At 42.6% G+C, this 25,801-nt stretch overlaps 1 protein-coding gene across 2 annotated transcripts in view; it reads left to right on the forward strand.

Moving 5' to 3' along the window:
• KANK1 (KN motif and ankyrin repeat domains 1) overlaps nucleotides 1-25,801 on the forward strand; it is a 159,726-nt gene that overhangs the window by 122,794 nt on the left and 11,131 nt on the right. For both annotated transcript variants that reach the window (XM_054987287.1, XM_054987288.1), the window contains exons 3-7: nucleotides 6,637-9,291; nucleotides 16,035-16,250; nucleotides 18,137-18,239; nucleotides 18,632-18,856; nucleotides 24,296-24,383. In XM_054987287.1, coding sequence (XP_054843262.1) covers nucleotides 6,637-9,291; nucleotides 16,035-16,250; nucleotides 18,137-18,239; nucleotides 18,632-18,856; nucleotides 24,296-24,383 — 3,287 coding nt within the window. The remainder of the gene's footprint in view (nucleotides 1-6,636; nucleotides 9,292-16,034; nucleotides 16,251-18,136; nucleotides 18,240-18,631; nucleotides 18,857-24,295; nucleotides 24,384-25,801) is intronic.

The following is a 25,801-nucleotide window of genomic DNA, read 5'->3' on the forward strand; positions in this document are numbered from 1 at the left end:
TCGCAAAAATTTTATAGTCATTGTTGAGTAGCGATATAGGTCTATAATTTTTCACATTAGTCAGGTCTTGGCCCTCTTTTGGGATCAATGATATATTCGCTTCACTCCAAGTTTCTGGAATCCTTTGATCCCTTAAAACCCCATTCATCACCTCTTTTAGGAATGGTGCCAGTTCATTAGCCATTGTCTTATAGAATTTAGCCGTAAGTCCATCTGGCCCTGGCGCCTTTCCTAGATTTGCAGATTGTATTGCCTTACTTATTTCCTCGTCAGTTACTTCACTATTCAACTTATTTCTCCAAGCTTCCGAGATTTCTGGAAGTTTGGTTTTCTCCAAATATGACGCTATTGATTCTTTGTTTACTTCTTTTTTATTATACAGCTTAGCGTAAAATTTATAAAAGGCTCTACTAATGGTAGCCTGCTCCAAATACGTTTTGTTATCTTCGCAAATTTTATTTATTATCTTCTTTTCCCTTTTCTTCTTCAATTGCCATGCCAGGTGCTTCCCAGGTTTATTAGCACCCTCAAACGCTTTTTGATTCAGTCTTTTGAGATTCCACTCCAATTCTTTATTGCTCATTGCTGTTAGCTGTTCTTGAAGTATTTTAATTTCCTGGTATACCTTCTTTTTCCCTGGTCTCTTTTTTAGCTGTATTTCTTTGGCTTTTATTTTCTCCTCAATCTCTTGTCTTTTCTCCTCTTTCTTCTTTCTTGCTCTACCATTTAAGTCCATTAGTATGCCCCTTACAACCGCCTTGTAAGCATCCCAAACTTTATTGGTTGGTACTTCTTTATTCACGTTGTATTGTATAAAAAACTTTGTCTCTCTTCTCAGTATTTCCATATTCTCTCTTTCCTGTAACAAGTCCTCATTTATTCTCCATGCTTTCCTTTTTCTCTTTTTTCCAAATTTCCACATAATTGGGTTGTGATCTGAGCCTACCATAGGCATTATTTCTACCTCCTTAGTCCATAATGCTAAGTCTTTTGAGGCCCAGATCATATCAATTCTTGATAATGTAGAATGCCTTGCAGAATAAAAAGTAAACTGTCTGCTTTTAGGATATTCTCTCCTCCATACATCTTCAAGAGTCTCTTGTTGAATCAACTCAAAAAAAAGCTTTGGTAATAGTCCTCTTTTCTTTTGTGCCGTTGTAGTCTTTTTGTCTAGTTCCAAGTCTGTCACTCCATTGAAGTCTCCAGCAAGAATTATCTGGTCGTATACAAGATCGTCTAAATGCTTCCTTAAATCCTCAAAGAAGCTTTCTTTTGCACCGTTAGGTGCATAAAGTCCGACTACCAACACTCTCTTTAAATTCCAAATACATTCCACTGCTACAAATCTAGCTTCCACATCTCTCATAACAAATTTTGGCTGTAGCTCCTCTTTTATGTACAACACCACTCCTCTTTTTTTCTTGTTGGAGGCCGCTACATATTCTTTGCCCAATTTTCCAGATTTTAAATATTTTACATCCTGCTTTCTGATATGGGTCTCTTGCAAACAAACAATGTCACATTTTTGTTTTAGTAGCCAGTGAAAAGTATTTTTCCTCTTATTCGGTGAGTTTAGTCCATTTACATTCCAAGATAATACTTTACACTCCATACTCATGATCTTGTTGGTAAGTCTTTTTCATTGTCCTTAATAAATCGCTCCATCTCTCGCTCAGATCTGATGCGTTTTTTGGCCCCTCCAAACTCAAAGGACACTCCTTCCGGTAACTCCCATCTGTACCTGATTTTCATGTCCTTCAAAATCTGAATTAGCACTTTATATTTTTTCCAGTCCAGTAACACTGATCTGGGCAGTTCCTTCATTATAATAATCGTCTTGCCATCAATCTCCAATGGATCTTGAAACTGTTTTGTCACAATCCTCTCTTTCATATTTCGTGTTGTAAACTGCACAATCACATCTCTTGGTAGTTTCCTCTGGGTTGCTATTCTCGAATTCACACGGTATGCCACATCTAGGATAGCCACAACTTCCTCCTCCTCCTTCCCCAGGTACTCAGCCAACACCTCAGTCATCTGTTCTTGCGCTGACTTTCCTTCCACTTCTGGCAAGCCACGAAAACGTAGCTGCTTCTCCATATGTTTAGTTTCTGCAACTGACATTCTCCCCTTCACCAATCTCATCTCTGTTTGTTGCGTGTCTGCTAAATTCTCCATCGCGTCTTCTACTGTTTTAACTCTCTGCTGCGTTCCTTGTAATTCACTTCGTATTGTTTCCATACCTTTTTTCACTTCTGACAGCTCCGATTTTACTGTCTGTGTAACCTCTTTAACCTCTTTTATCAGCTCCAATTTCGTGTCCTTAAGTTCTTTAATCATATCTAAAAGTTTTTTGTCCAGGTTTTTATCCAGGTTTTCTATTGCCGATTGCCACTCTTTTTTTGACATCGTGGGGCTTGCTTTAGCTCGCTCCCACGAATCCGCTCTCTTCCTTAACTCCGTGGCGTAAAATTTAACGTTTTTCTATTTTAAATGTCCCGGTCTTCTTATAGAAATTAAATTTTAAAGAGTCCAAAATGTCGGGCGTCTTTTCTCTATGGTTTCTCTATGATTTTGTAATCCAAGATGGCCTACTTCCTCTTCCGCTGAAGCCGCGACCCTTCCCCTTTCAAAAATGGCGATTCCCTACTTCCTGCCCTCCAGCAAGGGCCGCTTCTCTCCAGCCACTCTATTGTTATTACGCACTTCCTGTCTCCCGTCTTCCCACAGCAGATCTCGCGATGGTGTCTTTTTCTCACAGCTCCAAAGCCACAGGTATTCAAAACAATAGTCCCATTTCTTTAATAACTTCTTTAAACTTAGTCTCTTTTTAAATTCGATTCCTGCCGAGTCTTCCCCTCCTTTTCACTAGTCTGTTGCAGTTTAAAAATCTACTTTTTTTCCTCTCTGTTTTTATCAATCTGTCCCGTCTCAGAAGATAATGATCTTTACCTTCTCTTCACTTTTCTCGGGTTGTAATCGCTGTTTCGATTTTAAGTTCTCCTCTCAGCTTCTTCCCCCAATCGATGCTTGGGTATGTAGGTCTTATGCCAGCCGAATTGGCCCCAAAACTGCCGCAGAGATTATAGCCGACCCGTCGCAAGGTGGGACCTCAAGGATCGGGGGGAGACTCGTTGTGTAGAGCCCCCCCTCGTCCGAGATCTAGCTCACCCTAGGGTCTTGAGCGTTCTTTGCCTGCTCCCCGCCTGAGAGCAGTCGGCCGCGGGCTATTTTCACCCCGCCGGCCGGTTAAAACGGCAGTCCGGTCAGCTCCGCAAGTGGAGCTGCGTTAGACCTCCATGGATCCCAAACAGGAAGTCGTAACTAAACTATTTCTCAAATAAGCTGTTAATGTTGCCATTATTGCATATTCGGCAAGTTTGTTTTCCCATTCTTCTAAGCCTGGACTGATGTCTGATTTCCTTTTTGCTGTGTGATTCTAGCTGCGGTCACCATTCAAATATCTCTTCCAGAACTTTTGGTAATTTATTAGGCACTATTCCTAATAGTTTCCATAGCTATTAGCTTCCATAAGGTAGCTTTTAGCTTCCATCGAGAATCTAAATTTTAATATATTCTGCATTTCCCCATGTATTTCCTTCCAATATTTTTTTGCAAGTCCACCACATAGGATAAAAGCTTCCATCTATATCTTAACATTTTCAACATTTTTCTTTTGTAGTTTTTATGTACTTTCTCGATATCCTTTGGTGTAATGTAATAGTAAACATATATTAATATGCACATGGGTTTAACCCCACTGTTCCATCTACCCTCCTAAACACCCTGGTAATGTTTTGTATGTACGTAAGTTTTTGAATTTTATTGCTGGTGGTTAATGTGGTTTTAAAAAAACTATTACTGTGGGTTTAAATGCAGGCCTCTGAAGTAAGGAGGGGAGCTGGATGGGTGAATGGAGTCCGCTGTAATTGGGTGATTGCTGTATCCTTGGGGGTGGAAAGAACTGCAGCTTTTAGTCAGGGTGCTGAGAAAAAGTGTTCCTTCTGGCTAAGGCAAACTGTGTGGAAGCCTGAAAGGGGTTCATTCTGTCAAATTCAGCAAATCTGTGTGAGGTTCTGAGAAATTCTGTCCCAAGTGAGGTAAACCACGTGGAAAGGCCTGAGTGTATCTATGTCTGTGTGGATGAAAGAAGAGTATGTTTAGTTAGTGAAGATCTCTGTGAAAAATTAGTTTTTGTGACCAGTTCTGAGAAAATATAACTTTTTGAAACCACCAAGTTTATGAACTATTTTGAAATCAATATGCTTATCAAAACTGCTACCATCATGCTTATGTCTTATTAATAAATTCTACTTCTCGTTAAGCAAACTGCCTGATTCATCTAAAATTTAGGCTCTCTTTATATCTCGCAACTACCCTCATGTGCTGACTGTTCTGTCATACTGCTCTCTATAACAAAACATGCCTACAGTACCAGTTAAACAGCGGCGGTCTAAGCCAAACATCTTTGGTGGCAGCAAAAACCTTTTGAGGGAGGCAGTAATATATAGATCACATAAACAGGGCAAAACCAGAGGCTTGTTCCACCAGACAGGCAGCCCGTTCCCTGTATGCACCTCATGTACCTCCCCTCACTCAGCTACAGCCCAGGACTATTGGGGAAAACAGAACTCAGAGCCACTCTCCTTATATATATGCTGCCACCATTTAGGCCCATTTAATGTTACCAAAACAGGGTTAAACAAAACAAAAACAAACTTTATTTACACGATGGAGCATAGAAGTGAATGGATTTTAAACTAATAACATACTGGGGTTAAACAGGGAAGGTTTCAATATAAAAGAACAGATTAACAGTCAGCTATCTCTCTACTACCTTTAGCCACATCTCAAACCCTTCTCCCAGCAGCTCCTCAAAGCCTCCTTTCCCTCCAGTGGACTCTCTCATTGGCTCAGCATTCCACCCACTCCCATTAGCTGCCTCTCAGGTGAGGCAGAGCTGGAGCCAGTCCTCCTGTCCACCACAGTAACATAAAGAGGAGCTGAATTAAAGATCCAAGGCAGGTTTAAAAGCAAACAGAAATTGTTATAACCCTGTTGTGCTTGACACTGCTAATAAAAAATGCTTATTTTCTCATATAATGCTATTTTCCTATACCATAATGTATAGAGAACTATAAGGAAAGCAATTAGGGTGATGGCAAGCAATAACTACTATTTTGTAATTTGATGGAAACTTCTGAGGGGACAAATTGAGGAGGATGATAAAATCCATGATTTTAACCCTTGGTTCTCCCACATAGTGCATTGGCTTAAAAACCAGTTAAAGAAAAAACATTTTAAAAATCATTTTATCCATATGTGCTAAAAGGAAGGCTTAATACATTCATGTGTATATAAAAACTATTCTCTCAAGGACAAACTTAAAATTTACAAATGCATATGATAGATAAAACACCTATTAAATATTGCCTATTTTATAGAAATATTATTTTAAAAGAAGAGGGATTGTGCACCTTTAAGAGGTTGTTCCATTAAGAGAAAAGTGTGCACTGAAAAGGAGTGGCAAAAGGGAATGATTTTTTTTCTTCTGAGCTAAAACTATGCACTCATTGGAGAAAGCTCAGCCTATGAAACTTTGTGAACTGCTTGCCTGTATTTACACTAATGCTGAGCATTTCTCATCACCCCATAAGGAAAAAAGTTGAGAGACAGGGATTTTTCAGGCAAAGAGGTTGTTGACGTATGAAGCTATGACTGCGGGGAATAGTCTGAGGCCTGTAGACTTTGGACAGAAGGGTGTTTGTCAGACAGAAGCAGAGAAACCTTAAGGTAATATCAGTGAAAATCTGAAAAGCTTTTGTGCTAGTGTTCAAGTTCTTACCTTTTTTGTCTAGGCAGGAGAAGCTGATTATACAGCAAGTACAGGTCTAAATATTCTGTCTGCAGAGGCTCAGCAGATCTACTGCAGTTTTATTTAGATTGCTTTGGTGCGACATGCGACTCCTGTGTCTGCAGGAAGCTGGGCTGCCCTGATATCTGAGCTGGTAGTTTCTCTTTCAGCTGAGATATTTTAGACTGCACTGGAAACGGGTCTGGCTGCATAGTTTTTAATATGTCACTCTGCACAGTATAGGAATATAAAAGAAGCTACATAAACAATCACAAATGAATCTGCTTCTAAGTGGGGAACAACTGCTTCTTTAGACTATTTTGTGCTAAAATCTAAACAGCTTAGTGCTAAACTGCTAGAAGTGTTATAATACTGGCAAATTGAGGAGGAAATGTTTTTTGTAACCCTTAGAAATCCTTTAAGCAGTATTATAGATCATTGTAATACTAAGGATTATCTGACCTTTCGTAGGTAGTAAAATGTGTAAAACAATGTCATGCTATAGTAGTAACGTAGGATTTTCGTGAAGTACTTTTAGTGGTATAATAATAAGGGAGTATATAGTGGCTTAAGTGACATCTTCCAGAAATGAGTGTCTACTTTAAGTTTCACTGACATATTCTTAAAATGGTTTGTGTGTGCGTATACTAAAAATGTAATCAAGATAACATTTTATCTGGAAGCTTTTCTAGTATAGAAGTCTGATTAAACACTGTTGGATAGAGTTTTTAAAAATAATTCCATGTAGACTTTTAAACATTTTATTCTTTTTTTGCTTTCAGAAAAAGATGAAAATGCTGTAAGTGGGGAAGAGGACAGAGACCAGACAGATCCTTATTTTGTGGAAACACCTTATGGTTACCAGCTAGACTTGGATTTTCTCAAATACGTGGAAGATATTCAGAAAGGAAATACTATAAAAAAACTAAACATTCAGAAAAAGCGGAAAGTGACCGCACCTTTTGTAACTGTCAAAAACACTGGTATCCAGTACAGCGGATGGACGTCAAATGAATCTCTCTGTTCGTCTAACAGTGATGAAAACAAACATTCATCATCCCTCTTTGCAACACAAAGCCAAGCAGCAGCCTCAGTCTGCACAAGACCATCTTTGTCTTTTGAAGCTTCTCCAAACTTTTTAACCATCCCTGAAAGCAAACAGTTACTGCCTCCTTCGCCACAGCTGCCTAGACACAACCTTCATGTCACAAAAACTCTAATGGAAACTCGGAGACGACTGGAACAGGAAAAGATTGCAATGCAGGTGATCCCGGGAGAAACCCGAAGGCCCAGGCTTTCTAGTTTTGGAGCCATGGGGTCAACAAGCTCGCTTCCTTCCTTTGTTGGATCCAGTGGGCACAATCAGATGTCTCAGCAGTTTCAGAATGGGTACCAGGGAAATGGAGACTATAATGTTTATCTAACGTCCTCTTTGGGCAGTTCCATCCGGCATAGTCCTTTGAGTTCTGGTATATCAACGCCTGTCACTAATGTTAGCCCAGTTCACCTGCAACACATCAGGGAACAAATGGCTATTGCCCTCAAACACCTCAAGGAGCTTGAGGAGCAAGTCAAAACCATTCCTGTACTCCAGGTTAAGATTTCAGTATTGCAGGAAGAGAAGAGGCAGATGGTGGCAAAGCTCAAAAGCCAAAGAATAGTCAACCAGAATGACACAGGCCATTTCAGAAAGAGATCTTATAGTGCAGGAAACGCAGAACAGTGGAAGACTCTCTCTCCTGTCAGAAGAGGTGGGGAACTCTACATAGATTGTGAGGAAGAAGTGGGGAGTGTGGAACAGAGCTCAGAAAAGGTAGAAGAGTTTAGAAAGTTGACTGCTGAAATGCAGGCCTTAGAGAAGAAAATACAGGACAGCAGTTATGATATTCCCTCTAACCTGAGAGAGAACCGTGAAAGTGTAACAGAAGAAAAGAAGTCTGTTGGTGTGGGTGCAGAGGAAAATATGAATGATGTTATTGTATATAACAGAACTTTGAGAGCCTGCAGGGATGTAGCAATAGGGACAGAGAACGAGTCTAAAGATTCTAGTGTTGGAGTGACAGAGGGGATGCTTGGTCTATCTACAGAGGCTGAGCGGGAAATAGAGCTCCAGCACCAGACAATTGAAGCCTTAAAAGAGAAAATCTACCGGCTGGAAGTTCAGTTGAGGGAAACAACTCATGACAGGGAGATGACCAAGTTGAAGCATGAGCTTCAGGCAGCTGGGTCTAGAAAAAAAATAGACAAAGCACTGATGACTCAGCCTCTTGTCTTCAGTAGAGCAGTAGAAGCAGTGGTACAAACAAGAGACCAAATGGTAGGAGGGCATGTGGATGTTACTGACTCATGTGTAGGGAGCTATCTCCAGATGAGCAATGTTGGCGTATCCTGTAGGCCTGTGTTACAGAATGCAGCTGTAGGTCCAGATGTGCCAATGAATTGGTGGATTGTAAAGGAGAGGAAAGAAGTGTGTGACCAGTGCATTGGGAGATCGGTTGAGATGTACAACAAGAGTGTGGGAACAGAAATGACCATCTGCGAAACTGGAGTCAATACTGAGGAATCTGTGGACAGTCTAAGCTTGTGCAAGTTAGAGCTGAAAGTCAAAGGGGTGAGGTCTATAGGCTGTGGGGATTGTCTGACAGTCTGTCCATCAATAGAGAGTGTTTCCTGCAGCACGAACACTGAAACTGGTTGCAGAGCAGATTGTGGAGTCATGGCAGTGCCATGTACAGCTACTCAGGGAACCAATACAGTATTAGAAAAGTGTAACCAGTTCACCAGTACAGAAACGGTTTCCTTAATTGATTCCAGCACTAACACTTGGCTGAGCACTTTCGATAAACAGACAAACACTGTTATTGTGGAGATGCGGACCGTGGCTGTGGGAGATGGTAGGGTAAAGGATGTAAATACAGCTCCTAAAACTCGTTCCATTGGTGTGGGAACATTGCTTTCTACCACCGCTGGTTTTGAAAAACCTTCCCTACCAAAGACCAAAGATACTGGAGTGGGGCAGATCAGTATTAATGAGAACTACCTAGTTGGCCTGAAAATGAGAAACATTGCCTGTGGTCCCCCTCCGGTGTCAATAGTGCCACCCAGCACTAGAAGCATTGGTGTTGGGGATGAATCTGTGTGTGAATCGGGAAGCCTGGCGCTGGACAATCCATTCCCTCTACCTGAGATGAGGACTGGCTTAGATCACTACATCGAGCGGGTTCAGAAGCTTGTTCAAGAACAGCAGATGCTTCTTGCAGAAAACTATTCTGAGCTAGCAGAAGCTTTTGGGGAGCCTCATTCACAAATTGGCTCTCTCAATTCTCAGCTCATCAGCACCCTATCTTCAATCAACACTGTTATGAAATATGCAAGCACAGAGGAACTGCGCAGCTTAGATGTACCAAAACAGTGTATGGAGAAAACTACTACAAAAGGTATGCTGTGAAGACTATTGTATTTTTTCCCCTTATATCTTGATAATATCTTAGAGGTGATTGTAAAGAGGTGGCATGGTGATGGCGTCTTAAAAATGCAGTGCACACAACTGCTTATGCCATCTTTTACCTCTCAAAGGAATGAAAAGACTGACAGATTCCTGTCTTAAATCCTGTCGATGATACTGAAATCATGAGTGGTATCAGGGCTCGAATACCTAAAATAGCTAAAAATACCCAGTGATTGAGTTATCATCTATTTTGTCTCCCCGGTTATTTAACCTTTTTATATCTTTAGAGATCAGATCCTGCTTGATGACAGGAAGTGACTCTAAAATTATGGCTAGAGGTATTTCTAGAGTAGATCCAACTTTTACCAGGAAAATCCAAGTTCATTTCATTTCTACAGATGTTTCAATTTGTTTCCCTCGCTATCCCCTTGACTGATTCTACACACTTTGTCATGTTGCTTACTTTTTATAGTAAATTCTGAAAAACTGTTTCCACTGTTTCAGTGCTACTGATGTTTATGCGGGGGATAGGGAATATAATGCCATGATCTGTCATTATTTTATTCATGTTATGCATAGTCTGCCTTCCTCACTGACACTCAAGACAGATTTCACAGTGTAAGGCCATTTCCACACTGCCTATAAGTAGCATGAGACTCACGGAAGGCTGCCGGCTTCCTCGCTCGATTTTTGACACCATCTGTTTACAAAATGCCACAAACGGTGATTTATGGCGTTTTGTAGTCGGATGGTGTTAAAAATCGCGCGAGGAAGCCGGCAGCCTTCCCTGAGTCGTGCGCTATTTATAGACCGTGTGGAAGCGGCCTAAGTCAATACAATCAATGACTGGGAAACCCGACAAACAATGCAATGGGGTATGGATTGCAGAAATTTGAAGACCAGCGTAGAGCCGAATACAGATATGAAACATAAGCAGAAACAAAATATGAGTACTTTGACGTGAACATATTAAATGATATACAAACTTTCAAAAGGAACACCAGCAGATAGTACCTAATAGTAGAGTATACAGGCCATGTCCCTTTACCAAGGCATCTGTCTGATCTCTTACAGGACAGACCTGTTTCCAGAATTAAAAGCCCTCTTGAATAATTCAGTTTTGCATGGTTTGTGGAAAGCCAAGAGAGTGGGAGCTTCAGATATTTCAGGAGTAGCACAGAATCTTGTATCTCAGTAAGGTGGGCCAAACTTTTACACAGTTAATCAGAACAAGGCCACTGGCCCTGTCCTGGCATATTCCCAGAGAGTAGGAAGGTCTTTGAGAACTAGGCCTTGGTCACTTATATAAAATCAACACTTTGTTTTAATTTGAAGTGAACACAGCTAATCTTGAAGCCTGATTACTACATGACATTAGCTCAAGGCTCTCTTGTTACTCCTTCAGGAAACTACATCAGATTAATTGCAGGTGGGTGTTCACACACAAATGGGTGCAATTATACAAATTGAGTATTAAGGAAAGAAAATTAAAAGTCAAACTTGCATTCCCAGGTGATACAGGAAGTACCTAAACTTGTTCCAGAACAGAGAGAAACAGCTGAAATTAAATACTGCTCTCATTGGTTAGAACACTGCTAGACTTGTAATTATATCTTCCAGTTTCTTCCCCCTCAAGGCTAAATATTATCAGAATAGAATTATATTTCCTTTATAAGTCATTTGTTCTACGTTCCATACTTAGATATTGCAGGTCATTTTATTGACAGATCCAGAACTGCAATGCTAACAGGATAAGAATTAAGTATTTAAAAGATATTTTCACTCCAGTGACTTGGAATTCTAACCGGATATTAATGTACTCTTTTGTCTCTCCTCCTGTTGGTCATGGAGATGTAAGAACAGAGTAAGTACAGGTGGAGCTATGATTCGGCTGCTAATATAAACATTCTATTAGGACTTCCATTTCACATTCTTGTCAAAAATATTAAGGTATCTTTGTGTTCTAGTTGTGGCGTGTCTACCATTTTAAATGCAGGAAGCCTGTGTAATCAGTCACTTTGTTATTTTAAGCCAGAGTAACATGCTGCTACTTCAGCCAGTTCTTGCCTTGATACAATACCCCAGAGTTCTCTTATACCTTTTGTGCTTATTGAAAATTCAGGATGACTTCAGACAGATTTCTTTCTATCTGTATGTAGTTCAACCTTCAACTGATTACAGATCATAAAATAAATAGTGATGTAGTCTGTTAAAGCATAAGTAACAGTAATTTTATGTGTTAGACTAGCTCCCATATACTCTTCTTAAGACATCATTGTATTGCAGTTTTAATAGCATGATAGCATCCATTCATTCATCTATATTTCAGTTTAGGGTTGCCAGGGACCTCCTGGCTCACATGATGTCACTACCAGGAGTGACATCATCATGCAGGGTCAAAGGGTGCCCCTGGGTCAAAGGTGGCCCTTGTCCCAGCCAGTGTGGGCTGCTCTTGCTGTAACTGCAGCCTGCTATTGTTTGGCACACGGGCCACGGCGGCGAGAGCAGGTGTCGGTGGTGAGAATGGCCTGCTCTTGCTGCCTGCTCTCACCACCGCGTGCCACCCGTTCTCACCGCTGCTGCCAGCTCTTGCTGTGGTGGCCCCTGTGCTCAGAACAAGAGCAGGCAATGGCGAGAGCGGCCTGGGTGGGATAAAATGTATCAAAACATTACAATTTATTAATTTTGAAAAATAAGACAGCCTCTGATTGGAAGACACTGATTTCTGTGTAGCTTGAAGCTTAAGGAATCTATCAGCACAAAAAAGTTGGTCCGCTATTTCAGGACAGCTGCACTCCACAGGTGGAATCTTCACATGTACTCATCGGCTAAAGCAGCTTTAATGTGTACATTGCTCTGTTTCCCTTCTTGCTTTGTGTCTTTATCTGAGTTCAGTAAGATAAAAATAAGTTCTTGACTGCATTTTACTCTGCAGTAGTTACCGCTGTTAAACATAGGCAGTTGGATTCTGCCTTCTGTATGCAGTGTTGATGAGACTGTATAAGTATTTAGTCAGTAACGTAATCTTTTTTTTTAAAGCAGACAAATAATGAAAGGCCTAGAAATGAATAAAAGTAAGCAAAGAAAGAAATAGTTGGAACAATGCTCAGAAGAGAAAATAAAGGCATTCAAAACATAAATTTAACTGTGTTAGTGTGATACACTAGAATTCATTTTATCTTGTCAGTTTGAGGGATAGTATTTTAATGTACAGAATATGACTATCTGCACAGAGCGACGGTTCAGATTCTGAGAGGTGACTTGCTTGTGAAGTATTTAGTAGGCAAATTGTTAGCTTCTCTCTGATGTATTCTTTCCTTCTTCCCCTTGTTGGTACTTGGATGCCCTCATGAGCCTAGCACATACACTTCCATTAAAATCCATTGCAGTGGTATCTGTAAGCCACCTATCCTTCTGCTTATGCTTCTTGAAAGGCAGGAAGGCTAGTGGACTAAGTGTGTCTTTTATGCAAGACTCTGAGGCATGCCATAAGCCTCTTCAGTGATGTCCTATCTCACCCCCAAGAATAGAAAGCAGTAATAGCAGCTCGAATCCTCCCTCTCTCCTCTTTGTTATGAATTGAAGATTATTTTCTGTATCTCTGCAGGAATACCCATTTACCAAGTATACTCCAGGTAAAAAATTGCTCCCCCATCAGTTGTTTCAGTTCAAATACTCATAACAATCAAAAGAACTTTCATTAAAATTGAAACTAATGTGCCTTTTTAAATACTTTTGTTTAAACCAAGTGCAAGTTAAACTTGCAAAATCAGATCCCAATTGGTTTCACGGGCAAATTGTCTTCCCAAAAAAAAAAAAACATTAGGGGCCGGTGGAGGGGAAGTAAAAATATAATAACAGCATTCAGTTTATATACCACCCTTCAAGACAACACCCACTCAGAGCGGTTTACAGAGCGTGTTATTATTGTCCTCATGACTAGAGGTGGGCACGATCCAAAAAAAAATACCGATGAAGCCGTTCGTGGATCCAGGCCGCCGCTGAACCCAGGTCACCGATTCTAACCGATCAAGTTCCGTTTCTGATTGTGAATCGGGGAGGCCAAAGCGGGAGGGCGCCCCGCTGTTTCCAGCGATATAGGAACGGTGGTTGGTGGCAGTGGCTGCCAGGCCCGGCGGGCACGGGGAGGCGGTGATGAGCTGCCTCCCCTCAGGGAGGGAGGGGACGTTCACACACACACACACACACACACACACACACACACACACACACACACACACACACACTTAGAGCAGAGGGGGGGAGATTTTAACCCAGCAATGAACTGCCTCCCCTCAGGGAGGGGACATTCACACCAGGACCAGATCTATGGTTGCCAGCGCCCAGGGCAACCGTAGTCAGGCTCTTGTGTGCGCGCGCTAATGGGTCGCCCCCCCGCCCACGCAGCAAGCCGGCTGTGCCGGTGCGCTGCAGAGCTGGCGGCAGTGCGAGTGGCTCGGGGGCTGCCCGCGCCGTTCACCTGCCCCACAAGACAAGGAGCGGCTGGCTTGCCCGCGCGCCCCTTGTCCTGGGGAAAGGCGAATGGTGCAGGCAGCCTCCCAGCCTCCCGCGCTGCTGTTTGCCTTTCCCCAGGACAAGGGGCGGCCGGCCTGCCCACACGCCCCTTGTCCTGGGGAAAGGTGAACGGTGCGGGCAGCCTCCCAGCGTCCCGCGCTGCCTTTTGCCTTTCCCCAGGACAAGGGGTGGCCGGCTTGCCCGCGTGCCCCTTGTCCTGGGCAGGGCCGGATCGACGGGGGGGCAGGGGGTAGTCTGCCCCTAGCGCCGCCAAAGAGGGAGTGCCGGGCGCAGTTGCCAGCCCCAGGAGCGCGCCTGGGGAAAGTTGAACGGCGCGGGCAGCCTCCCAGCCACCCGCGCTGCCTTTTGCCTTTCCCGCAGGACAAAGGGCAGCCGGCTTGTGGGAAAAGCAAAAGGCTGCACAGGTGGCTGGGAGGCTGCCTGCGCCATTCGCCTTTCCCCAGGACAAGGGGCGCGCGGGCAAGCCAGCTGCCCCTTGTCTTGCGGGGCAGGTGAACGGTGCGGGCAGCCTCCGAGCTACTCGCGCTGCCGCCAGCTCCGCAGCGCACTGGGACAACCAGCTTGCTGCGTGGGCGGGGCGACCCAGGAGTGCGCGCGCGCGCAAGAGCCTGACTACAGTTGCCCTGGGCGCTGGCAACCGTAGATCCGGCCCTGGTCCTGGGGAAAGACGAACGGCGCGGGCGGCCTCCCAGCCACCCGCGCCACCTTTTGCAGAGAGTGACAGACAGAAAAACACCCATTCCTCCTACAAAGCCCCGTTTTTTAAAAAAGCAAAAAACCTTTGTGCCCATGGCTTCAGAACACCCCCTTCCCCCTCCCTTCCCTGGGTTGCTGCTCCATGGTTTGAAGGAAGCCTGCTAATCAAGGAAAGCTGGGCTTTCATTCGGTTATCCAGAGTGACAGAAGGAGGGCAAACGCAGCTCAGTCATTCCCCTGGCTCCATTGCTAGGGGAATAGATTATTGGCGCCTGAGTGTCTGGCTCTCCGATTAGATCACGATGGCCCCCCCTCGAACGCTGGATCAGTTGCCGTGGACGGAACCGATTAGCTGAGTCCCGATGGCGCAAACGCCATTATCGGGGGGGTTTTCACATCGTGATTCCGATCATGCCCATCTCTATTCATGACAATCACCCTGTGAGGTGGGTGGGGCTGAGATAGCTCTGAGAGAGCCATGACTGATCCAAGGTCACCCATCTGCTTCACACGGAAGAGTGGAGAATCAAACTCAGTTCTCCAGATTACAGTCCTGCTGCTCTTAACCACTACACCAAACTGCTCCAAACCACTACACCAATACAGTATTGGGATATGCATGAGTTGTAGGTACAATTTACAGATTACAGTGACAGATTACAATGTTATGCCTTTCCTGGATAAACATGTTATATGAGAATATGAGGGAATCTTAAGGTCAAACAGAACTAAGTTTATATATATGCTACTCAAAAAGGTAAGTACATGAGAGTTTTTGTGTTCTTGCCCTTCTCCACTGGCAAAATTAAGTTATGTTGGTAGCTAAATTGGCTGCTTCTATATAAGTACTGTCCTCTCTGAATTTAATTGGGGTAACGGTGAGTTATTATCTTCAAACAACCTTTAAAAACCCTTCCTCAAACCATCCAAATATGATTGGTTCCTTATAGGAATTCTTTCTGTTACCTCTGTTTAAAATGCACATTAGCCACTCCAGTAGCTGTGTTATCTTAAGTCAACTTTCATGATTTGTTGGTGTTCTTGTTTGAGAAGACTTTGTCCACAGAATTGAACTTCGTCTACCTTATATTTAACATTCTTATCTACCCTACTAGAGAATTTACATCCTAAAGGTTCAACTACATTGAAATAAAAGTTACAGAAGCAGAAATGCTTAGCTATACCAATGAAAAGGCAAAATATAAATCTTAAAATAAAAGTACTACATCTGACAGTAACCTCTTCCATAAAAAAATTAATAATTGAACTATGCAATTGTCAAAGAAGATGCCAGTTGGATAAGAACAGTGGGTGACAAAAGGGATTACCGTATTTTGGAGCTTATTTAAAGTGATTTCCACTCAACTTCAAATAAGTGTTTTTAACATGGGTAACTTTAGAAGTAGTGTTCAGTAAATGAAACAATTGTATGAAAATGTTAAGGAACATTTTGGTTTGGCAAAATCTTGTTCAGTAATCTCTTGTGTTCTTTGCTAACAGAAGAAAATTTGCTGCATGTTCCTCGTGGCCACATTGGCACTTCCCATTTCGTTTCAAGCTCACATGTGTCAAAATTAGGACCAGAGGTTGGGACCATAAGTAAAGAGAAGTCTGCCATGGTAGGAACAGGACAGGACCAGAAAGCTTCACCTTCCCAAGATAGCACGATGTCTCCAATTAATCTTACAGATGACCAGCTTGCCTCTGGACTTTATGGTAACTATCTAATGTTGAGAGCTATCTTTTGCTGTCATTACATTGGCCTCTAAAATAATAATTGATTTGATCTACAGAGAAACACTGCAAGAAAAAATGTAATTTATAAACAAATATAGTTTATACAGGAAGCAGATTGTTTCTCCTAATTCTGTTTAATATTTTAATACTGCTAAATGTAAAAGTCAAGTCCAATATAATGGCAATATAGTGCCATTCCAGCAGCCAAAATATAGTAATACCTTTTATACAGGGCTTTTTTTCTGGGAAAAGAGGTGGTGGAACTCTCTATTATTACATGTGCGCACTCCCAGAAATGCGTGATGATGTCACTTCTGGAAGTGACGCCACTTCCCGGAACCCAGCACAATGCATTACGACAAGATAAATGTTAGTAAGCTTGGAAAATGACACTATTATGAGAAATGTATCCTCTACAAAAAGTGATCCAAAGGAGTTAGCTGTGTTAGTCTGTAGTAGCAAAATAGAAAAGAGTCCAGTAGCACCTTTAAGACTAACCAACTTTACTGTAGCATAAGCTTTCGAGAATCACAGTTCTGACGAACAGAACTGTGATTCTCAAAAGCTTATTCTACAAATAGTGAAACCTTCCATTCCCTTTCCCAAACATTTCATTTCTTTGGAATCATATTTTAATATATGCAGGAAGGATGGGGCCTCCAAAAATCCAAAACCCATCTCTCAAATTAAATTCTAACTGATGCCCTCTGCCAGCGTAGAAAAAAAAATTCCAAAATTCTTTCTCAAAATTCCTCAGAGTTTGAAATTCCTAATTTTCATATTTTCAGGGAGGATTTTGCTCAACTTTACTGCATTAGATCTATACTTAGTTTAAATGGTTTTTTTTGTTGCCTGCCAACTCTACCTTACCAATGGCTAAGCTGTTGTGACATTGTGAAATGCTCATAAATATTCCAGTGTCCCAGACAAACAGTATTCATAAAAGCTTCCTTAACACCCATATGTCCACTGCAATTTCAGTGATATTAATCAGCTGAGGGTGGGGAGAACCATTTGTGTTACAGCTATTAAGACATAAGTACACCTATATGCTGATGAATATATTGATGAAAGCCTTCTGTGACCTGGACACAGCTATCCATTCCTAGCATAAAACTGGAATAACCATAGCTGATATTTTAACTAACACAGAATAAATCTGCATTCAAAAGCTGTGGGAACCATAACAATGCCAACTTAGGTCAACAAAAGAATGAAAGCAACATAAACACACACAGCCCCACCCACCCCTTAAAAAGAAAGCAGAATGAACTCAAAGCAGCTTAACCGCCTCTGCAGAGCCCATGGGGCCAAAGGAGGAAGGAATCACATGGGCAGATTCTAAGAGCTGCCAGAACACCGTTCAGGAGCATTCCCCCGCAAAAAAAGGCCTGCTTTTATGCCTTAAACTAAATTTGGTAAGACTAGCTGTACAGTTTCCTCTCTTCCTACAGAGTTGGTGATGCATTTTATTTCTTATTCATGGAGTCCATGTTTGTTGTTCTGTACACTAATTAGGTTGTAATCTTTAGATATCATGGATTACAATTCCTTTGTCAAGTGAAATGAACTAATTACACTTCTTACAAGTTGTCCAGTCAGTACGTTTTATCTTTTATGGGTTGGGTAAAAGTAAATTTAAATATTTAGTGGGTGATCTTATTTCTATGCATTAATTCTGCTCTAAATTTTAGAAGTAACATTCAATTTGAATATCTGTATACAGTTTCAGCTATCTGTACCAGCACACCTCAAATCTGTAGATTAAATGGGAATTGCTGGATTTTAAAATCTGAAATCACAACTGTGCATAAATATTGAGCAAAGCCTTTACTAATGAATGCTCTTGGCATGTTTTCTACTAGTATGTACAAATGAGAGTATGTTGAAGTCAATCATGAAGAAGAAAGATGGTAACAAAGACTTGAATGCGAAGAAGAATCTGCAGTTTGTTGGTATAAATGGAGGGTAAGTGAAGTACTAGCTTTGAGATCACATGTAGTATCAGCGGTGGATGTAAAATAGTGAAATATTTGGTCTAAATAACCAAAGTCATATAGTTTCACTGAAGAGGAAGCTAAAAAACTAAGACTTCATACTGTGGTAGCCTAGAGACTTCTCCAGGCAATTGGTTTTTCGTGCAACAGATGCAATTATTACTCCTGCCTTGAGAGGGTTCCCCTTCACTCAGCCATGAGCTTTATCACAGTGTAAAAGCTACAGAGCTTTTCTGAACTAATTCCTTCCGTCATCCGTATATGAGCAATTGGCCCAAAAAAACCCACAACTATTTATGCGATAGGAATTTATGTATAAGAAGTCGCTTGCTTAGTACTGAATCACAAGACGTTGTTACCTAGGTATGAAACAACATCAAGCGATGACTCTAGTTCAGAAGAAAGTTCCTCTTCAGAGTCTGATGATGAGTGTGATGGGAACGGATATGTTCCAATTGAGGAGAATGGCAGCCTACTCAAGGTAGATGGACAGCAAAGGCTAGACAGCAAAGATGTTAAGCCTGTCCAGGTGGAAGAAGAGCATCAGGGTCAAGGGGCTGAACCTGAAAAAGTGGAAATCCGTGAGAGGTATGATACCATTTTCTAAAGTAAAGTATGTATTAAAAACAGGAGCCACTCACGTTCTCAATATTCATACTAGTGGAATTTTCAGAAGGACTTGAAGTGTCGTCATCTTTTGTTTTCAGGTGAGTCTGAATTTCAAGCGCATCGTAAGAGACCAAAATCTACTTAGTATAAATGTTGATTTCCTAACTGCTAATTGGTGCATTCCTTAAAGTTGTCTCTCTCCGTAGACCAAATCCTGCCTATAACTTCTAGAGTGCTGAGGCTTCTTGGTTTTGAAAGTGCATCTTCCATGTCTCTACAGTTCTGTAGTTACTGAAGCAAGCCCTTCTTTATGCCTATTCATCTTTCTTTCCTCAATAAGACTCTTCCCAATAAAAATTAAATCCTTGGTTTTAATTATCATTATCTCATACTAGAAATTTTAGCTTGATTCTAACTTCAAATACTGAAACTTCATCTAACGAGATCCCAAATATACTTGAAAGAATTGTCTTGATCACTGTTAATTTGGAACTGTATTTTAGTCATCATGAGTTGTGATGTCGTGCAGTGTACTGGATAGAGTGCTATGATTTTGACACAGGCACTCATGTTTGCTAATTTGATTTCCTGTAATTAACCAGCTGCTTTGAGCATGACCTAGATCTTCTGGCTAAGTGAAGGATAGAAGCCACTCTTGTTCTCCCAGCTGCTACTCCCCTTCCAAATGCCGTGGTAGGCTCTACTGTTGTGGTATCTCAGGAAACATATACTACAGCTCTGCTCTTGCAGTATGAGAAGATTTCTTATAATAGGGGCTTAAGCACTGAAGCTTGCACAGAGGCATATTATTGCCTTGTGTATGACTAGCAACAAAGACCATTGTGGGGGAAAAATACAACGGGCTCTAGAAAGGGGAGGACAGGCAGGCAGGCATTCCCTTATCCTCCATCACTGATTCCAGCTGGTGAAGGAAGGAGGGTGGGCATTGTCATCTGCACCACGCCTGATCTCAGCCATGTGGTGGTGGGTTTTGCTACCTGCTCCATGCCTGATACATGCTGGGTAAGGGGGGGGCATTGCCTCCTGTTCTGCGCCTGACTATGGCTGAAGTGGGGCAGGCATTGCCAGCTGCTCCAAGCCAATCCCAACTGGGTGAAGGGAGGAATTGCCACCTGCTCCCCGCTGGGTGAAGAGAGGAATAGTCATTGCCTCCTGCTCCCTGCCTGATCCAGGGGGCAGGCTTTACTACCTGCTCTGCTCCTAATCCCAGCTGGGTGAAGAGGATGCGGGCATTGCCCCCTGCTCTAGTCCTGATTCTGGCAGTTTGAAGGGGGGGGCAGGCATTGCTGCATGCTTTGCTCTTGACTCCAGCAGGGTGAAAACAGGGTGGGCATTGCTGTCTGCTCAGTGGCTTATAACAGTAGGTTGAAGAGGGCAGGCATTGCCACTTGCTCTGCTCTTTATCCCGGCTGGGTGAAGGGAAGAAGGGCATTGCCTCCTGCTCTGTGCCTGATCCCAGCCAGGTGAAGGCGCGAGATGGGCATTGCCACCTGCTCCACTCCTGATCCCAAATGGGTGATGGTGAGTAGTTGGCATTGCCACCTGCTCCACCTCTAATACCAGCCAGGTTAAGGCAGGGGAGGGCATTGCCACCTGCTCCACTCCTAATACCAGCTGGGTTAAGGCAAGGGGGGCATTGTCACCTGCTCCACTGCTGATCCCAGTCGGGTGAAGGAGGGTGGGCATTGCCATCTGATCTGCTCCTGATCCCAGCTGGGTGAAGGGGGGGTAGGTATTGTCACTTGCTCTGCTCCTGATCCCAGCTTGGTTAAGTGTGTGGGGTGTGTGGGCATTGCCACCTTCTCCGCTCCTAATACCTGCTGGGTTAAGGCAGGGGTGGGTAAAGCCACCAGCTCTGCTTCTGATCCCAGCTGGGTGAAGGGAGGGGCATTGCCAAGTGCTCCGCTACTAATACCAGCTGGGTTAAGGTCCGGGTGGGCATTGCCACCTTCTCTGCTCCTAACAACAGCATTGTTAATGTGGAAGGGGAAATTCCACCTGTTCCACTCCTAATACCAGCTGAGTTAAGGAAGGGGGTGGGCATTGCCATCTGTTCTGCTCCTAATACCAGCTGAGTTAAGGTGGGGGTGGATATTGCCACCTTCTCCGCCACTAACACCAGCTGGGTTAAGGCAGGGGAGGGCATTGCCATCTGCTCCACTCCTAATACCAGCTGGGTTAAGGTGGGAGATGGGCATTGCCACCTTCTCCGCTGAGTTAAGGCAGGGGGAAGGCACTGCCACTTGCTCCACTCCTGATCCCAGCTGGCTGAAGGGGGGTGGGCATTGCCACCTGCTTTGCTCCTGATACCAGCTTGGTTAAGGCAGGTGGTGGGCATTGCCACTTGCTCTGCTCCTAATACCAGCTAGGTTAAGACGGGTGGTGGGCATTGCCATCTGCTCTGCTCCTATTACCACCTTGGTTAAGGTGGGAGGTGGGCATTGCCACCTGCTCTTCTCCTAATACCAGCTGGGTTATGGCAGGGGGCAGGCATTGCCAGTTGCTCCGCTCCTGATCCCAACTGGTTCAGAGGGGGGCAGGCATTGCCACCTGCTCCGCTGCTGATACCAGCTAGGTTAAGGCTGGGAGGGGGCATTGCCACCTGCTCCGCTCCTAATCCAGCCAGGTAAAGGTGGGATGGGTGGGCATTTCCACCTGATCCGCTCCTAATCCAGCCGGGTAAAGGCGGGAGGCGGGCATTGCCACCTGCTCCCATCCTGCTCCCGGCCTGGGCTTCCCACCATGGCATGTTTTCTGGAGGAACATGGTGCCTTGTCTAGGCTTCCCTCCATGGCAGCGCCCTCTGGTGATGAACCAGGGTATATAGTGAAATACGCTGAAATACGCTTACTCAATTATATAGTAAGATAGTGATGATGACATTGACATCTGCTTGTTCTGACCTGTTATGCATCTCTGGTTAAATCAGTTGCAATAGCTTCTGTATGTGGTAAAATAAGTCTTTCACGCAGCCTCTTTCCCCCTCCATACTTCTCCCATATTATTATATGGCATTTGCACAGTAATGTACTTTTTATCACCATGTGACCTGTAACTTTTAATATTCGGGCATCAATGAAATCTTGCCAGTGAGTCTAGTATAGTGTGGTTCAATTCATATGTCACATAAAACTGTGGGGTTATTTTAATTGTGGTTAGTTAGTGAATCCAGGATTCAGCTCACAGACAATTGCTCAAATCCTAGTTCACCTCAGCAAATACTGCCTTCATTGCCCTCTCTCTGTAGCCTGGGCAGAATCACAAGAGAACAAGCTAGGATTAAACCAGTATGTTTGCACTTGCATTTGTTCATAATATCTGTAATTAATGAAGCAATGTCAAATCCTGGCTTCAGAATCTAGTTTGTTAGACCGTAACTATCATTAATGAAGGGGCCTGCATTCAGACAATCACACTAACCATAGTTAGTTAAACCATGATTTTGTGCAATATTTGAATAGAGCCATTGGGGGGGGTGACCATTTTTCATCCTCTTTGAGTTGAAGGGGTTTTTAGAACTGCTGCTGTCCTAGTCAAAGGCTTTTTAAAGCTCTGTAATATTGCCTCCTCACTGACCTACTAATGTTCCTCCATTCTGAAATATGACTAGTTGGACACCTCTACTGATCTTTGGTGTCCCCATCAAAGCAGATAGAACCCAAAGCATGTAAATATTGTTGTTCAGTGTACTATGTCTTATGGACAGGTTTCATGTGTGTGTATCTTTATATAGAAAACTGTATTAAGAGATACACAAAACATGTTCCACTTTGTCTAACACAGAGTACTCTTCTCATTTGTATTATTTCCTACATAATGAATACATTACATCAAGAAATATGGGTTACAAATCTGAATCGCAATGAGATTCTCATTGAACTGAGAAGACTGTGTAGAGTGTCAGGAATATTTAAATAAACGACTAACAGAGTATCATAATAGTGGCAGAAAATAAATGTAAACATTTCTGTGCGATGATATTCCAGCAGAAGCTCTCAAACTCATGGCAAATAATATTTATTTAATGGTAAACTTGTCTTAACCAGCTGTCATTTCTTAAACGTTTCTATATTATTTGTAATAAAGCTTTCATTGTTTGATTAACTGGCATAATTAAATGTACTATTCAGAGTTGTTGAATCACATCCCTACTGGAAAAATTTCTAATTGATGCAGTGCAACTGATAGCAGTATCCTTAATTATCCAAATACACTTGAGAAATTATTGCCATGTTTATGACATTTTGCCTGGGTGACCAGAGTGGACCTTGAAAGTGGTACCCTCATTTTATGAAATATTTCTCTAATATATAAAAGGCAAGCCATGTTGCCAATGACTCACTTTTTATCCCCGCACAGGTGCACTCTGCGGGTATAAGAAGTGAGTCATCAGCAGCACAGCTTTCCTTCCTGCTGCCACAGTGGCCTTCATGGGGCCTCTGGAGGCCCAGGAAGGCCCAGCATGGTGGCGGGAAGGCCTGGCATGGCGGCACAGCCCTCCAGAGGCCCCGACGAGGACACCGTGGTGGCGGAAGGCCCAGCGCGGCATCACGGCCCTCTAGAGGTCCAAGAAGACATGGTGCAGCCCTTCAGAGGCCCAGGAAGGCCCAGCATGGTGGTGGGAAGGTACTGCCCTCCAGAGGGCGTTTTCTAGAGCCCATTGTTTACACGACAATCTTGGTTGCTAGTCTTACAGTATACAGTTAAGGAACAAGTTCTAGATTTTAATTCAGCCTGATTCAAAAAAGGCCAGCTTTCTTGCAGCAAAGTTACAGAAAGTTTTGCAACTTTCTATAGCAAAACCGGAGTCCGTGATTCTTCACAAAGTTACACCTCTGAATTTAGTAATGCTACATCAGGAATTTCAGTTCATGGAAAGACTTTGTACCCAATTGTCATTCTTTAGATCCTTTACACTAGTTGATAGAGCTTGAAGGGGGTTACTACAATAGGTGTTTATGCCTGTGAAAAAAACTTTGGGAAGCCTGGGGGAAGCCAATACAGTGTGTTCTGTGTGTTTAAAGTGTGTCAAGTTGCAGCTGACTTATGGCAACCAATCATGGGTTTCCAGGACAAGAGATGAAAAGAGGAGATTTGCCTAGTGACTCTGGACTTCTTGATGGTCTCCTATCCACGTACTAACCAGGTCTGACCTTGCTTAGCTTCTGAGATCTTACAAGACAGGGCTAGCCTAAGCCATTCAGTTCAGGGCACAATTTGCACTACTCTTCTCAATATAGAACATGGCTCCACCGACTCCCGTTGCAGGAATATATTTGTTTTGTTTATTTAGAAATGTCAACATTTCTAATAATGAACCAGGGGTAGGGGTGACATGTTTGTTTTGAATTTTTTTTATTAATAATCTGAAATTGCCTTTTTTTTTTCTTTCCTCAGATATGAACTGAGTGAAAAGATGTTGTCGGCATGCCATCTGCTTAAAAGCAGTATTGATGATCCAAAGGCCATGGCCAGCAAAGAGATAGTAAGTGCAATATGGTTTGGTAAAAAAAATGCCCTGAGTATTTGTTGCATGCAGAACTGATAAGCAGGAGCTGCTGGTTTCATACAGCTGCAGACTCTTAAGGACCAAAGAAAATCTGTTTTTGCACTTTGTTGCAATATGTCCATAACATGGAAGGGAAATCCCTGGAAATAGTGGACACTCTCTCTAGGCCCCTCCTGCAGATGGTTTCTAAACCTATAGAAAACTCTCTAGGGGCTCTTGTGGAATGAGCTACACATTTGTTTGCTGTGAGGAACTGACATACTAAAGCAAAGTATTCAGTCCCTTAAATTAGAACAATGTGGCCTTGCCTCTGTGCTGTTAATTTTAGTCCTGTTTTCAGCCCACATGCCTTCCCCAATTTTGCTATGCTGGTGTTTATTGCAGCTTAAAAAAGAGAGAGAGAGAGAACGCATCAAATAAACTTCTCACTACTACATATGTACAGCTCGCTCAGGTTGTTAAAAGCAGCACTGCCATTTGCCGTGCTATACTTTTGATCTTAGCTTGGATGGGAAAGCACACAGGATAGGGAGTTAGCATTCCACTTGATTTACGAAAGTATAACATTCACATTCTGGACTGGAATGCACTTTGCCTCTTACCAAACTTAGAAATAAATGTTCTTTCTATCTCTCTGTTTTTGAGTTGGTGTGCTTCATGCTGTGCAAACAAGCAGAAAAGAGCTACTTGGCTAATACTGCATTTCAGCCCCTTATGTTTTGAAATACTCTTTCCTTCAGCCTGATTGTAGCACATTTAATGAGAAAATATTGTGAAAACACAGATAAATGTTACCACAGACAGAGGGTGCCTGTTGCTGTAATATTTGCCAAAGTATTTGTATTCTTTCCTACTGCAGTGGCTTCAAATGCCGTTTACAAATCCAGCCAAAACAAGCTTAAAACAAGGACCTAAGACTATAATTTCAAAAAAGATAGAAATGGGAGTAGAGCATCATTTTTAAAATGAAACTGATTAAAACCAAGTAAATGTTGTTAAAATTACACATCATGTGCCTGGATTCTAAAAAGTAGACCATTCAAGATGATGGAGAGGCCATTATAGAAAAGGTCCACCCATATGACTTCCAAAGATGGCGGCACATGGAAAAGGGACTGGGGGAAAAATCTTTACATACTGTCTTGCCTTCCAAATACAGCTAATTCTGATCTAGAAGCCAGATTTCATGGGTGAATGCTTACCTCTTTTTCTGGCTTGTATAGATCTCACTATTTATAGCACATTAATACCTGAACTTTATTTATTTATTTACTTAATTCATTTATGGCCTGCCTTTCTCTCCAATGGAGACCCAAAGTGATTTCCATCGTTTTTTTATACTGAGAGGTAGGTTAGGCTGAGAGGATCCGCCTCATCCAAACTACCCAACAAGC

Source organism: Eublepharis macularius, chromosome 8, assembly GCF_028583425.1.
Source record: "Eublepharis macularius isolate TG4126 chromosome 8, MPM_Emac_v1.0, whole genome shotgun sequence".
Lineage (NCBI taxonomy): Eukaryota > Metazoa > Chordata > Lepidosauria > Squamata > Eublepharidae > Eublepharis > Eublepharis macularius.